A 14,705-nucleotide genomic window follows, 5' to 3' on the forward strand; every position below is an offset into this window, starting at 1 on the left:
TGCTCTTCATCCTTTCTGTGCCCAGGAGCCTGTTTTCCCATATTTAACTCCCTTAGATCTGTTGTTCATACTTAAACGGAGGGTTCCTGTTCCTGTGGAGGTGGAGTCTGAGATATAAAGCCCTTGAAAATATTTCCATTGCCTATCTTGCATTGCAGCGGTTGTTGCTGTGTCCAAACCTTGTGTAGGTGTTTCCAGCGAGATCGGTGGGAGCGAAGCCATAGCTGCCGGGGGGGCCAGAGGAGGGCAGCTACACTGAGGAGGGGCAATGCAAAATCAACCAGCGGTGTAACTTACGCAAAGTGGTTCTTTGTAGACAGAAACAAGAGCTTTACTGGCAATTCTTCCTTTTGGAGGGAAGGAAAAGAGACACGTTGAAGTGATGTCCATCCCCTGGGAGCGCTCTGCCTTCCTCAGCTGGGCTGGGGAGAGCGAGGATGGCCGGGTGGTCTGCGTCCCTCCTGCCTGCCTGCTGCTGCACCGCCCAGCCCTTCGCTTCCCAACCCGGTGGGCAGCGTCAGGTTGCAAGTAATTAAATCTTTATTCTGTAGTTTACCTAAATCATTATGGAAACAAGAATTCAGCCTGTCTGTCTGCTCTGCTCTCTGCTCTTCCCTTTTTCTCTGTCTTTGCTGGCAGGAGAAATAAGAAAAAAAGGGGAGGTGGCATTGTATAGCTAGCAAACATTATCTTCTAAAATAAAACATTGTCCCTTTTGGCAGTGAAGGTGGCCTCTTGGGGGAATGTAGCCCGAATTCCCAGAGGCCTGGCTTTCAAAGGCTCCCAGCTCCCCGGCGCCACATCTGCCTGTTCCCCCCCTCCCAGACATTTCTGAGAAATCGGGTGTGCAGATTCCTCCTGAGAGCCAGCGCTAAAGCTGGGGTGGCTCTGTAGCTGCGAGAACATCTGGCCAATAAAGGGGGACCTAACGGAGCGGAGCAGATGGTAAGGGAACAGCCCCGCCACCCCTGCGAGCAGCCTGCGCCGGGGATGGGCATGGGGTGGCTTCGTGTCACACGCGGGCTTTGCTCGTGGGTGCTCGGGCACCTTCCTGGAGGGAGAACAGCAGGGTGATGGTCCAGAAGTGTGTGGAGCAGAGTTAGAAGGAGCCGGGGTATTTTTATCCGGCACTTTAGTTGTTGGGATGTAGCTGGAGGGAAGGTGGAAGCTGAGACGGGTCCATGCTCTGGCTGCTGGGAAGCAGTGCTGGATGTTGGGTGTTGAGCTCGCCCTCTCCTCACGATTCGGCACGGAGGTTGCGGTTGTGTGCGGCTCCCTCCCAGGATGGCGTGGGAGCTGCTTCTGTCTGCCCTGAGCCCTTGCAGATGGTCCCATGTCAGGGGAGGTGGTGCCGCAGTGTGGCCGGTGACTTTTGGAGATACCCTTTGACCTTGCTTCTCCGCGCCGATTCCCTGCTGCTTTCCATCCTTCCTGCTCTCCCAGGGATTTTCGGGTTGCAGGGGATTAGGGTTTGCAGCATCCAGAGAGTCTTACTTGCTAGCTGGAGTTCCCTGCGTGGCTTTGGGACCATGTCACTGGAAAGGCCAGGTGCCCCTGCGTGGGGAGGGCCGTGCCGGGCAGCGGCTGCGCGCCCCTGACGGGTTTTGGCTCCACGGTCTCGGCGAGTGGGAGCGGGAGCTGCTCCATCAAGGGGAACCGATGCTGTCCAGCCGCGCGTTAAAAGAAACACATTTGCAGCACCCATGGCTGCAGCCGGGGTGTATCAAATAAACTGCTACCTCGCCAACCCAGACACGTTCCCAAAGTCGGCTGCTGCTCATCCTGCGCCTTTCCCTGCCCCGCTCCCAGCCCTCCTTGTTCCGTCACTGTCCTTGCTGTTTGTCCGAAGCCAACGGTACCCTTGGTGCGGGGGGGGGGGTGCCTGGCAGCAGCCTTCTGTGGGAAAATCCTGGCGGGGGGGGGGGAAAGCCTCTTGTGGAGCCAAGTTGGATCCTGCTGCTCTTACTTCCCTAAAAATACTTCTTGTGCTGCTCATCCTGCCTCCTTGTCAGGGCTCAGCTGCTGCAGCCGCGTGGGAGGCGGGGAAGGACAGCACTGTCTCGGTCCAGAAGATAACAATCCCTGGGGAATTTTACTATGGATCTTCCAAAGAGCGAGGGAGACGGTGCAAAGCCTGTGAGCGTGGCCTGCGTTTTGAACAGCTGAGCGAAATTGGCCTTATCCTGCAAGGATGCTGCTGCATGCTGCTCACCGGGACTCGGTGTGCGCCCCCGGCTTTTGGGGGGGTTGTGGCCCTGACATCGGGGTCATGCTGGGACGTGCCCTGGCACTGGGGCATGGCTTGGCTCCCATTGGGAATGCCAAAGCCGCTTCACCCATGCACCGCATCCCAGCCCCATGTCCTCCCTCCTCTCCACCATTCTGCTTTGCACTCGCAGGGGGAAGGTGATCTTCTGCCTTAAGCATAGGATTTTTTTTTTATTTTAAAGTCTTATTCCAGAAGGCGATCGGCTTGTTTTGTCTCCTTGGAAAAGAGGGGCTGGGGTTCCTAAGGGAAGAGTGGAAGATCCCTATGGTAACTCTGCTGCAGTCACGGTTGGGCTCGGTGGCTGTCACCTCATCAAACCTTGCCTCCTTTACATGATGCCATCCCAAATCCCACCCCTCAGCACCAGCTGTCAGCCCCCCCCCCAGCACCATGGGGCTAAATCGGTGTGTCAGCATCCCTGGGGGGGCTTCAGCCCCAGCTGCAGCATCCCAGCTGCAAGAGAAACGCAGGTTTGGCTGGGGGAGGAGAGGAAGGCGATGGTGCTGCGGGGTGTCCCCAGGTGCTGCTGCCCCAGCCCTGTTCCCGGTGGGAGTCGGAGGCTTCTCTAGCCCCGGCAGAGCCGTGCCACAGTGGGCGAGAGGCACCGACCCTGCCTGGGAAGATGCCCCATGGCCTGGCAGTCCCTCAAGCTATTAGAAACCAAATTGCAAACTCTTTGCTCCAGAGGAGAAATTGGGCAGCCTGGTAGAACTTGTGATGACCTCTCCGTCCCGTAGGTCCTCCTGGCGAAGGATTGGCCTTTGGAAGGGGCCCGGGGTGGAAATGCCAAAGTTCCCCCCGGGTCCCGCTGCCGCCTTCCTCTCCCCCTCCCCACTGTGTTGGTCTAAATGATCTTTCTATGAAGCCCTGTAGATGTCAAAAGTAATTATGGAGTGTGATTAGTCCTCTGTGGGTGCTTTCTTTCTTTCCTCCTCCTTTCTCTTTTGCTATCCCCTTCTCCACTCTTCTTTTTTGGCTAAGTGGAAAAGGTGAGGACAAAGAATTGCCGCTTGCTTGGACTCATGATGTATCTGTGACTGCGCTATTAGCTGTCTCCTCTTTCCTCCCCAAATGGATATAATTTTTGAAGTGTGGAATACCCTTCTTGATAAGTAGGTTTAAAAAAAAAAATGCACAATGTGATACTGTTTCATAGTTTCTAGGTGGTTGTATAAAGCAAAGTTACTGTGATTGTGTTTTTCAAAGGAAAAAGTGATTGGTTACGAAATCTGTCCTTTTTTCATTATTACAAGCTCTTTGTTTTCCAATGATCTGATGGCTCTTTTGTCCCCAGTCTGTGTGTCTTTCTTCCCACGTCCCACCCCTGGTGCCACATCCCCGCGCGAAGCCATTGCTTCCACGCTCTGCGAAGATGCTGCTCGCGCGCCCTTGGGAGCGGTGGGCTATCACTGGTGGCCGGAGGTGGGGGACATCTGTGTCCTGGGAGGAGGTGGAGGTGCTTGAAGGAGGGAGATGTTGGAGGGGGGCAGGAGGGGTTCAGAGGAAGGTGCCCAGGTCTCAAACCCAACATGCCAGGGGTGATGCTGCAGGAGACCTGCCTGGAACATGCTGTACCAGCTAAAGGCTCTTGGTCCTTCTGGGAGCCTTCGGTTGCCTCTCTCCAGCTTGTCCCTGGTCCAAAGTGTCGTCCTGCCTGCACAGTAGGTGGCCAGGAGGCTGAGTAGCCTGGCTCTGGGTTGTCTGGGATCTGTGCTTTTATTTTGCTCTCTTAAATCTCTTCATCCTCTCTTGCAATCAATCTTCCTCCAGAAGAGAGCCCAGTGCCTTGAAATCGCTCTGAGCCTGTTGCTGCTCACACCAGCCGCTTCCCAGAGATTTAATCCCGGTTGCAGCTCCCTGCCTGGCTGGCGGCAGGAGCCCGGCTGCCCTTGCTTTGGCACCTCACCGGTCGAGTTGTCCCCAGCTCAATGGGGACAACATCTCCGCGGTGCGTTTCACGCCTCCAGCCCGGGCAGAGGAGCTGGGGTCCCTCTCCGGGACAGCACGGAGGTAAGGATGGGTCCCAGCATTGCAGGGGAGGTTAGACCCCAGGGCTGGGGTACGGGGTGTGGGGGGGTGTCTCTCTGCTCTGGGCTCTTCCACCCAAACCTGCCAGCACTCCCCTCCTGCCGGGGAGCAGCGGGGGGAAGGTGCTGGGTCCATTCCCCATGGAGCAAGGAGTCATCCCTGATGCCCGCTGCGAGCCCGGCCAGCCCCGCCGGGAAGGAAGCCCCTGGGCTCAGTTTTGGCCGCGATGGGGACCACTGGGGTGCCGGGGGGTGTTTTAAGGAGATCGGTGTGGTTTCTTGCTGCTCGTGCTGGAAGGCGCCAGTGTGGCTGGAGCCGGGAGGATTAAAACAATTTCATAATCCTGGTGATTTCCTTTTGATCGGGATTATGAAACCAATCACGAATATCAAAAGCTGCAGCTTAAAGCGGCAGCTGGAGCGGGACCGGGACACCCATGGCCCCCGCAGCACCCCTGCTGCCCCCCGGGGACGGCACCCCCAGCACCCCCAGGTAAGCGGTGCCCACCGGGACCCTCACCCCATGTGATGAGTTCTGAGGGGTCTCGGGGAGGGGGAGGGGGGGGAGGGCAGGGGGTTGGTGCGTGGGGAGCCGGGGGGGGGGTGCAGGGTGCGCACTGGGCCGAGGGGGGGGTGGTGGGTGGGTGCACCAAGCCTGGCTCCCACCGCCCTCCTGCCTGGAGATGCTCAGCTGGCCCTGGCTGTGAGCTCCGGCCAGGGTTTGGCCTGCGGGAAAGTTTAGCGCAGCTGCCAAGGCGTGATGCTGGTGGGGGTGCCCGCAGCCAGCAGGCTGGGCTGCCGGGCTGGGGAGGGTTGGAGCCCCCCCCCAGCCGGGACCACCCTCCCCATCCTTCTGGGCCTCCTGAAGCCCCAGCTGCCGGTGCGGGGCAGAGCCCCCGAGGGTGCCCCCCTCGGCAGGCCCGGGGAGGGGGCTGGCCGTGCTGACCCCCCTCCGTCCCGAACGCGCAGCCCAGGCAAAGGACATTCCCGGGGGGCGGCCGGCCCCCCCGCCCCGCAGCCGGGACCCCCACGCCGCGGGGGGGGCGGGATTGGGCCGGCGCTTCGGGGGAGGGGGGGGGGGGGGGGCGGGGAGGAGGCGGCGGCGGCGGCGGAGGCGGCGGGGGGGCCGGGCGGGAGGCAGGGCTGGCCGTGGCCCCGCAGCCCAGCCAAGCGGCTGAGCTCTGGCTCGGCTGAAGGGGCTGGGATTTGCTGGTTTGTCCTTTTTTTTTTTTTTTTTTTTAATTTTTTTTTTTTTCCCTCTTCTGCTTCCTTCCCTTCTTCCGCCTTCTTCTCCCTCTTCCCAGCCCCCTCCCGATGCCGCTCCGGGGGTAAGGACTGCCCTCGCCTCCCACCCGCAGCCCCATCCCGCTGCCGCTCTGCCCCGGGGCGGCGAGGGGCTGCCCTGAGCCGTAGGGGGGGGGGATCCTGGGGTGGGGGGGGCTCCCGGGGGGGCTTCTGCAACCCCGGCCACGGGGGAGGCTCCTGCGGGGGTCCGGTGGGGCGAGATGCTCCCGGCGGGGGGCAGGGGGGGCAGCGGCACGTGGGTGTCACCGGGCCCAGGAGGCTGGTGCAGGACAAGTGACACGTGTGACCCCGGGGGGAGCAGGGGGGCGATATCTGCCGGGTGGGACCTTCGGCGAGGTGCAGCCGCGAGGGATTTCGGTTCTGGGGGGTTCGGGGGGCCTGACCTGGTTCCCTCGGGGGCATCTTGCTGGGTGCCCCAAAAAGCATGGGCAAGGCCACCCGCTTTGGGGACCCACCCGCTCCGGAGCAATGCTGGTGTCAGTGCTTTGGGTGGCCTCGTGCTGGGCCACGTCCCTGTCCCCTTCCCCACCCGGCCGTGCACGGCAGTGGCATCGCAGACACCCTGGGCACATCACGGTGCCCGCTGCCGGCAGAGCCTCGGGTGGCCAGGAGAGATGTGTTTTTTAGGAAGCACCAGGGTGGGTGCCGGGGGGGCGAGCCCACCCTCCCCTGGGTTTTCTCCCCGCAGGACACATGGAGGGGGGCTCTCCTGCTGAGACACGGCGGGTGCCGCGGCCCCCCAGGCAGCACGGCCAGAGCGGCGGCCGGAGCCCTGCCCTGCCGGAGCCCCCTGATCGCCCCCGTGGCCCCCACGCCGTCCTGGAGAGCAAGGTGAAGGCACTGAAGGAGAAGCGGGGGAGCAGTCGGTCAGGGACCCCCGCAGCCCCCCCTGAGCGCCCCTCACCCAAGAAGTCCCGGCCGCGGCGGGGGAAGCCGGGGGCAGATGCAGCGGCGGTGGAGCCACGGGCTCAGCTCCGCACCTACCTGACGGATGGGCTGCTGGATGGCGGGGAGCCCGTGGCCGGTGGCCCCCCAGCCCCGGCACCCCGCACTGGTACCCCGGGGCTCTGGCGGGTGCCGTCACCCAGGGGAGATGTGCCAGGAGGCACTGAGCTCCCCCGGGACAAGGGCAGCGGGTCCCGGGGCTCTGCCTCCCCCCATGAGAGACCTCCCCTGGAAGAAGAGGCACGAACCCTGCCAAGGGACCAGGAGGGTCCCTCCGTGTCCCCCACCGTGGCAGAGGGCTGGGAGAGCCTCTCGCTGGCCGAACGGGTGGAGAGGAACCGGCGGCTGCTGCAGGAGGTGCTGGGCCTCGCCGCTCCCGGTGCGTGATTTGGGCAGGTGACAGCTGTTTCGGTAGAGCCGCTGGGTGCGGGAAGGAAAAGCTTTGGGACACATGGGGGTCCTCGGTGCTGTCCTCCAGCCTCCCATGCGGCTGGTTCGCACCCCGGGGCTGCCCTGGCCCCCACGGGTGCTGCATCCCCTTTGCGAGCAGCTGTAGGAGGTGCCCGCAGGCAAAGCGGGGTGCTGCATCGCTGGGGTGCTCTGGGTGCTGCCGGGTCCCTCCGGCGTCCTGGCAAGGAATGTCACTGCGAAAAGCAAAAGCAAGAAATTCACTTTCTGGGGCAGTCAAGGTCTGCGGGCATCACCTTCCCTTCGCCAGCTGCCACCGGGAAAGGGATTTAATTCCTCCTTTGAAAGCATCTGCCCTAATGACCCCGCAGCGCCCATCCCTGCGGGCGCACGCGCCAGGTGCTGCTGCCCATGTCCCCATGTCCCCTTCCTCTGGGGTCTCTCCAGAGCCGAGCGGGTGGGATTGCCCTGAGAAGGGTGTTTGTTGGGATGGGCTGAGGAGTGGGGCTGGGGGTCCGTGGGTGCTATTGAGGTGGATCAGGGTAGGGGCTGCGGTCCAGCCAGGCTTTTGATACTTTTCCCTGTCCTGCGTTTCAGAGGTGCCAGCCAGTGACGGGGACTGGGACTCGGGGGTCTCGCTGCAGGACACCGAGGGCTGCAGGTAGGTTGGCCCCAGTGTGGCAGAGACAGACATTTGCTTCTTTCCCCCTCCCCAGAATTGTATTTTAAATGCACCCCTCAAAGCAGGGCTGGGGCTCGGTGGGGCTCTGAGGCAGGGCTGGGGGGCAGGCCCCCAGCATGGCAGGGTTCCAGTGATGCTTCTGTGCGAGCAGGGCAGGGGTCCCCACCAGGATCCCAGGGTGAGAAGGGAGCTGGGGAAGAGAATGGGACAGAAATTTGTTCCAGGTGCTTAAGAGGATCGAGGCAGCAGGCGTGTGTAATCTTGTTGGACTAATGATAAACCTTAGAGGTACGGACTAAAAACACAGAGGTGGGACAAGCAGGTGAGCAGGGTGGGCTGGGGAGCCAGGCTGGGAGCTTGGGAGCTGTGTGGGGGAAGCAAGTGTGTGGGGAAGACCCCCCTGTGTGGTGGTTACTGGCTCTGCTCCACGCCGGTGGCTGCGGGGTTGGGGACAGCGGGGTGCAGGGCAGAGCCGGGAATGCTGCGTTCCCCATGAGCAGGGGCAGCCAAAAGCTGGGGGGGAGCCTGGACCCCCCCCCGGTGCTGCACAGCGGGCTTGCCTGGGGGCTGGCGTGCGCCCACCCTCCTGCCATGACAAGGTTAAGGCCAGGCTCCCCAAAGCAACTGCCTGAGCTGATTATTTTAATCAGAGGGATTAGGGCCATGGCCAACTGGGAAGGCAGCGCTGGAGCAGGGCTGTGCCCTCCTGTAGCTGATGGATCCCCCACCCTGCAGCTGGGGAAGTGTTGGGGGGGGGGGGGGGGGTGGAGGGGAGACCCCCTGCAAGCAAGGGAAGGCAGCCGGGACAGGGGGGTTATCCCAGACCTACCTGTGTTCACATCGCTGTGGGATTTACACCGGCGGGGATCGGAGGCAATGCCTGCCTCGGTTTCCTCACCCACTCTGGGGTGCTCGTGGTGCAAAGCGCTGCTTTGGCCGAGTCGGTGCCCGAGCTGTGTGGGTGCTGAGCCCCCTCAAAGCATCACCGGTGTGGGGTGTGACCCACCTCCTCCCGCCTGGCACCAGGAGTTACGGGGGCTCCTGCTTGGCTGTCCCTGTGCATGGAGGCTGGGCCCTGTTTTCTCTGGGCAGAGCAGCCTCATCGTCACCGTTAAACCATGTCTAATCCCTGTTATTTTTTCCTAATCCCCCTCCCTGCTGCGGGGCTGCAGGGCCTTTGTCCCCGGGCAGGAGCTCGAGCTGAGCCCGCGGCATGAGCAGGCCAAGCAGCTGCTGCAACGCGCCCGCATGAAGGCTCGGACGAACCCCCTGCGCGCCAGCCACGACATCCTCCTCCTCCCCGCGGCCACCGCCATCCCGCACCCCAGGTCAGTGCCAGCGCCACGGGCCTCATCCTGCCTCTCCCCCCCCCCCGCCCCCAACCCCGCTGCCACAGCGCTCTCAGGGGGGGGAATCTGGATTTGGTGCATGTGCAGGGTGTGCATGTATGTGCAGAGCATGCACACGCGTGCCGGCACATGTGCAGAGCGTGCAGCCGTGTGTGCAGAGCCAGGGTCCGCAGCCCCATCCCGGTGCGTGAGCAGCTTTGCTCGCAGGAGCATCCTTCTGCCGGGGCACGCGTGAAACCTTTCCAGCGTAATATTTGCGGGGTGTTTAATTGTGTTTGATGATGATGTGGAGGCATTAACCGTGTGCTCCCGGCTGCCTGGGGGATTGCGTCTCCCAGCTGATGGGGAGCACCTCCCTAGGGAGGCTCGGGGCTGGGGGGCTGTACCAAAGCCGCGGTTTGCCCTGTGTGTGGGTCCTGTGCCATTCGGTGTCTGGGACCGAGCCACCGCGCGCTTCGATGCAGGGGAAGGGTGATGGTGGTTGTGCCGTGGCAGCCGGGCATCGCCGTAGCCTCTCACCATTTCAGCTCCGGGCAGGGGGCTGGAGGGCAGCGGGGTGGAGCATCAGGTGGACTTTTCCTCCTGCTCCAGCTTCTGCAGGGTTTCCCCCTCCTGCCTCGCTTTCCCAAGGAAGCTGGGCAGCCCTTGCAACTGGCCTGTCCCCCATCGGTCTGTCCCCACGCCAGGGAGCCAGGCGGGAGGCCGAGCATCGCCCCGCGGGACGGCGGGAGCCTGAGCGACTCGTCGAGTGGGGACTCGAGCTGCGGGCAGCCGCGGCGGCCGCGGGGACCATCCCCGTCCCGCGTCCGCTTCGAGGATGAGTCGGCCCGCGACGCCGAGGTGCGGTACCTGGAGCGGCTGCAGCTGCGGCACCGGCGGGCGCTGGGCTCGGCGCTGGGCTCGCTGGAGCCGGCCAGGGGCAGGCAGCCAGGGGACGGGGCTGGACAGCCCAAAGCCCAGAGCGGCGACCTCGTGGCAGGCGGCAAGTGCAGCGCCTGCGGCTCCTTCCTGGGTGCTGCTGGCGGCCAGGGCACAGACACACCGGTGGCCACCACTGTGGCCGAAAGCAGCCCTGCGGCACAAGGAAGCGTCCCAGGGGACAGCGGGGGGCCGAGTGCTGCCCGGCTGGAACCCAAAACCAGGGCTCTGGGCCCCCGGGGGTCCCCACTGTGGATCCTCCCCTCCCGGCAGCACATCCACACCGAGAAGATCAAGGAGACGTACATCGGGGACGTCACTTACATCGACGAGGTGGACTCAGCCCTGGAGAGCACCGACACCTCCGACGGCTGCCGGACAGACAGCGAGGAGGGAGGACCCCACAGCCCCCACCTGCGGGGGCACCGGGACCCCCGGCTTCACGGGCACAGGGCCCCCTGTGCCCCCCCGCAGCTGGAGGCGAGGGCCGGGAAAGGGGCAAGTGCAGCCAGCGGTGACCCCCGTGCGGGGGATGGGGGCTCTGGTGGTGCCACGAGCCGGACGGGGGCTGTTTGCCCCCCACTGCCAGGGAGAGCCGGTAGCCAGGAGGACGGGGATCCCCCCCAGCAGCCCACGGGAAGCAAGGGGGTGGGAAACGCCACTCGTACCCCACAGCAGCCCAGTGAGCCCCTGGACCCCTCCTCGCAGCTGGGGGCCGGCACCCCCACGTCGGGCATCCACCTCCCCGCTCCCCCTCCCACCAAAAAGGCCTGCTCCCAGGTGCCTTGCAGGAAAGCCCTCTTCTCCAGTGGCAGCCGCCGGGCGTCGAGCCAAGGAAGCCGGGGCCCAGAGCGGGATGCTGGGAGCGCTGCGCCCTGCCAGCCCGGGGGCACGGTGGGGCCGGGGGAGCGGCGGGGTCCCTGCAGCCCCAGGTGGCTCCCAGGGAGCCCCCTCCGTGCCTTGTCCACCAACAACTGCAACAACACCCACGGGCCAGACCCCCCAGGCACAGGCAGAGGTAAGAGACCCACACGAGCACAGGGGCACCCGGCGTGGGTGGGGGTCCCCAGCAAAGTGGGGATGTGAATGTCTCACTGCGATTGCAGGGGCACCGTCACAGTCCATCACCAGCCCCATCGCCCTTACGCCCCAGGAGGCTGCTCGTCCCCCGGGGGGAGCTGCCAGGACGCCCGGAGTGCAGCAGCAGCCGCAGCCAGCCGGGAGTGCAGCACGCGGGTGAGTGAGAGCGAGGGGCTGCCAGCATCCTGCACCGCGTGGTGGGTGCTGCATCCCTGAGCATCCCTTCTCAGTGCAGCAGGATGTGGCCAGGCTGAGCCCCCCCACGGTGTTCCCCAGTGGGACTCTGCCTTTCGGCACCAAAAAACCTCCCAGAAACCATAATGTGGGGGTGATAATTTTGCATGTGTGTTCAGGCGGGTTTGGGGGAATTGCATTTCACCCCACATCTGGTTCCACTGGGGGGGTGTTGCAGCAGACGTGATGGTGGGTGACCTTGGAGGTGTTTAGCTCAGTGCCAGGTTCTTCCCTTTTGGGGGAAAAATCAGCTGCTAAATGCTGTCAGCCCCAGGGCTGCCTTGGGGATCACCAAACACAATCCTGCTGGATCTGGGCCCAGGCGCAGCATGTCTCAGCCTGGCAGGAGGGTTCGGAGGCAGCGCTGGGTCGTTCGAGCTCCTTGCCAGGATGCAATCCCTTCAGGCAGAGAGCAGGGGAGGTCTGAGAGGTGTTAAACCCCCCATATTACGGGGAAAATGGGTAGGGAGCCCTTCAGGTCTCTTTGGCTCTTGAAGCCATCCCTAGTGCATGCGAGGTTACTGCCACAGGGCGGCTGCACCCCAATCTCACCGTGCACCCTGATCTCACCGTGCTGCTGCTCTCAAGGCTGCGAAGGTGGGTGCAAGACGCCCCCCAAGCCCCGAGGCAGCTGCCGGTCCTGTTCCCCCTGCAGGCACGTGGTAGATGGCCGTCATCCCTCTCCATCCAGGGAGCCGGGGCGGCCAGCGAGCCGCAAGGGCAGCAGTGCTTCGGCGTCGGGGCTGAAGAAGCTCCTGTGCAGCCTGAGCCAAAGCACCAAGCAGCGCCTGGGCCGCTTCCGCTGCTACAGCATGGAGCAGCTCCCGGCCCCCAGCAGCGTCCCCCAGGATGGCCCCGGCGTGAAGAAGTCACCCTCCCTGCAGTCCCTGCAGCTGGTGAGCCTGAAATGTCACCCCATGCAGGGGGGGTCCCGGGGGTCCCACAGGAGGGGGGCGCTGGGCTGGGGGGTGAAGCATTCCTGAGCATCACTTTATGATCCCGGGGCAGGGGGGGGGGGGGGGGGGGGGCAAGCGCCACCCCTAAGCTGCCCAAGGGGTTTGAAAAACCTGGAGCCAAATGGGGAGTGGGAAGGAAGGAGCAAGCTGCAAGCCAGGGGTGGGTGGGCTGGTGGAAAAGCAGATTTGGGGAGCAGAGCGGGGGGTAATTTGGTGTGGGGTCCCGGCCTGTGTGTCCCAGCTGAGTAGTGAGGTGCCTCCCCAAGAACCCTGCTCCTTGGGTGGGTGTCCTGGGCTGGGGCAGGGGACACCAGCTTCCCCCTCTTCAGTGGTAGTTTAGGGGGGGCTCTGGTGGGGGGGGCAGGGGTGTGGGATGCCCCCATGGCCCCCCGCTCCCTCAGCGCATCAGTGGGCACAGGGTTGCACGGTGTTTGCGGTTGTCCCCATCTCAACTGGGTGCTTTTTCCCCAGGTGTCACCCTTCTGCCAGCCCCAAAAAGCTGCCTCTGTCCAGAGCCTGCACCCCCTCCTGGGCAAGGCACCCCGCGCCAGCGCCTACCTCCTGCCCCAGCCTGCGGCCGACAGGTAGGACGGGGCCTGGAAAGGCTGTTTTGGGGTGCTCAGCCACACACAGTGGCTGGGAGCCCCATCATCTGGTCCCCAGCATCTTCCCAGGGTCCCCGCTCACCCCATCTCCCCTCTTCCCACAGGAAGGGGGGCTCGGGGCCGCGGCGCTCGCTGAGTGTGGAGGACATCGGGGCGCCTGGGCGGCTGCACGCGGTGGGGCGTGTGGTCGAGGTCTTCCCCGACGGCACCAGCCAGCTGGAGCTGCAGCGACCCCCCCCATGGCGCCTTCGGGTTTTGTGTCACCTCCGGGCACGGCCGGCCTGACACAGGTGCGGTGGGGTCATCCCAAAGCTTCACCCGAGCCCCAGGGGAGGCACGGCACGGCACAGCCCCTCCATGGTGGCTCTCGTCCCCCCCCAGGGCTGAGCTCAGGGATGGGTGGAGGGGGCTGCTCCATCCTACCTGAGCCCTCTGGGGTGACACTGGATGGGGGGTCGCTGCCACACTTGGCTTTGGCCACGCACAGTCCCGTGTACCCACCAGCCCTTGGCTTGGGACACACAGCCCATCCCAGAGGCTGTTGCTACTGAATTTGTTCCCGTGCACGGGCACAGTGCGCGGCCCCTGGGCACCCCCGGGGGGCACAGCCCCAGCCGGGGGGTGCAGGCTGGGGAGCTCACCCGCCCCGTCCCTCTCCACAGGTGTCTACGTGCAGGAGATGGCGGACGCCGGCACGGCCAAGCTGTACGCGGGGCTGCTGGGCGTGGGGGACGAGATCCTGCAGGTCAACGGGGCGGCCGTCTCGGGGCTGGGGCTGGCCCGCATCCGTGAGCTGCTGCTCCAGGCGGACACCCTGTCCCTCCGCGTGCTCAGGCACCGGCCGGCACGCCGGTAGCCCCTGCACGGCTCCCGGGAAGCCTGGCGGGAGGAGGATGACATCCCACCGACATGCCCCGATGCTGCAGGACAGCACGGCGTGGAGCAAGCTGCCCCGCGGTGCCACGATCTGCGCGGCTCCGGTGCAACACTCGGCTCCCCGTTGCGGGGTGGGGGGCAGGCGGGTTTCCTGGCCCCCCCAGGAGACAGAGTGGGATCAAGGACCCCCAAGACCGTGTCCAGTGTCTCCAGGAGCTGCCCCAAGTGTGAGAACAGCCCCAGCCCTGCCATGGAGCCAGGGTGGGTCTGTCCTGCTGGGCACTGAGGTGGGAATGTCCCATCCCTGTGACCCCAGGAGATGTAGGGCTCCCTTGCCTGCAGGGGTGGTGGGCTTCTTTTAAATTATTTCAAACAGGATTAAAAAAAAAAAAAAAAAAGTAATGCCGAAACAGGGTGCCTTTGGTTTGTGGGTGGCACGGAGGGGCTGGGGTGATGCTTGCTGGCATGGGCTGGCCAAGGGAACAGGACATGCCCCAGCCCCGGGGTCACGGGGCTGCCGGTGGGTGCAGGAGCTGCAGCCAGGTCTGGGAGCTGGGAAGCGTGTGGGTGCCTTCGCATGGGGCTGAGCCAGCCCCCCACCCCCCCGAAGTTTAACCCCAGTGGGCAGCTTGTAGGCGCCCTGGCTGTGGGGCGCCATGGTGTGCAGCCTGCGGACACTGTCACCTGAGGGCAGGAGTCTTTGGGGCCCAAGGACCTGTTCGGTCTGCGGAGCAGGCGGGCCCCCTGGGGGCCACGCTCCCCAGAGAGCTGTGCTGGCAGGGGCTCTCCCCACTGCGCCCCCAGGCAGCCTGTGTTCTGGGGGGAGGGCTCTGGATGGGCTCAGGCTCTTTGCTGCCCACTTTCCCATGGCCCACCCGCTCCAACAGCTGCCTCCCGACAGTGCTGCGATGCTGGGGGTGCCCTGGACAGGCAGAGGTGGGGGGCTCAGCCAGCTGCAGTGTCCCTCAGAGAGCAGAACCCCCCCTTCCCTGCTCCACCGAGCAGCGTGGGGGGTGGGGGGAAGCTCTCCTCTTCCTGCGAGCACTGCCGG

The 14,705-nt window shown here is 64.3% G+C and overlaps 1 protein-coding gene across 1 annotated transcript; it reads left to right on the top strand.

The window, feature by feature from the left end:
• Positions 1 to 3,941: 3,941 nt before the first annotated feature.
• On the top strand, positions 3,942 to 14,369 carry KIAA1614 (KIAA1614 ortholog). The gene is given in 13 exon segments (XM_055815700.1): positions 3,942 to 4,279; positions 4,693 to 4,789; positions 5,601 to 5,624; positions 6,290 to 6,925; positions 7,552 to 7,615; positions 8,809 to 8,964; positions 9,672 to 10,921; positions 11,010 to 11,139; positions 11,873 to 12,113; positions 12,645 to 12,757; positions 12,883 to 13,009; positions 13,011 to 13,068; positions 13,441 to 14,369. Coding segments are annotated over 10 exon segments (2,964 nt in total). The 5' UTR covers positions 3,942 to 4,279; positions 4,693 to 4,789; positions 5,601 to 5,624; positions 6,290 to 6,294; the 3' UTR covers positions 13,635 to 14,369.
• Positions 14,370 to 14,705: the final 336 nt, after the last annotated feature.

The sequence above is a fragment of the Falco peregrinus genome, chromosome 10, assembly GCF_023634155.1.
Source record: "Falco peregrinus isolate bFalPer1 chromosome 10, bFalPer1.pri, whole genome shotgun sequence".
In the NCBI taxonomy this organism is placed as follows: Eukaryota; Metazoa; Chordata; class Aves; order Falconiformes; family Falconidae; genus Falco; species Falco peregrinus.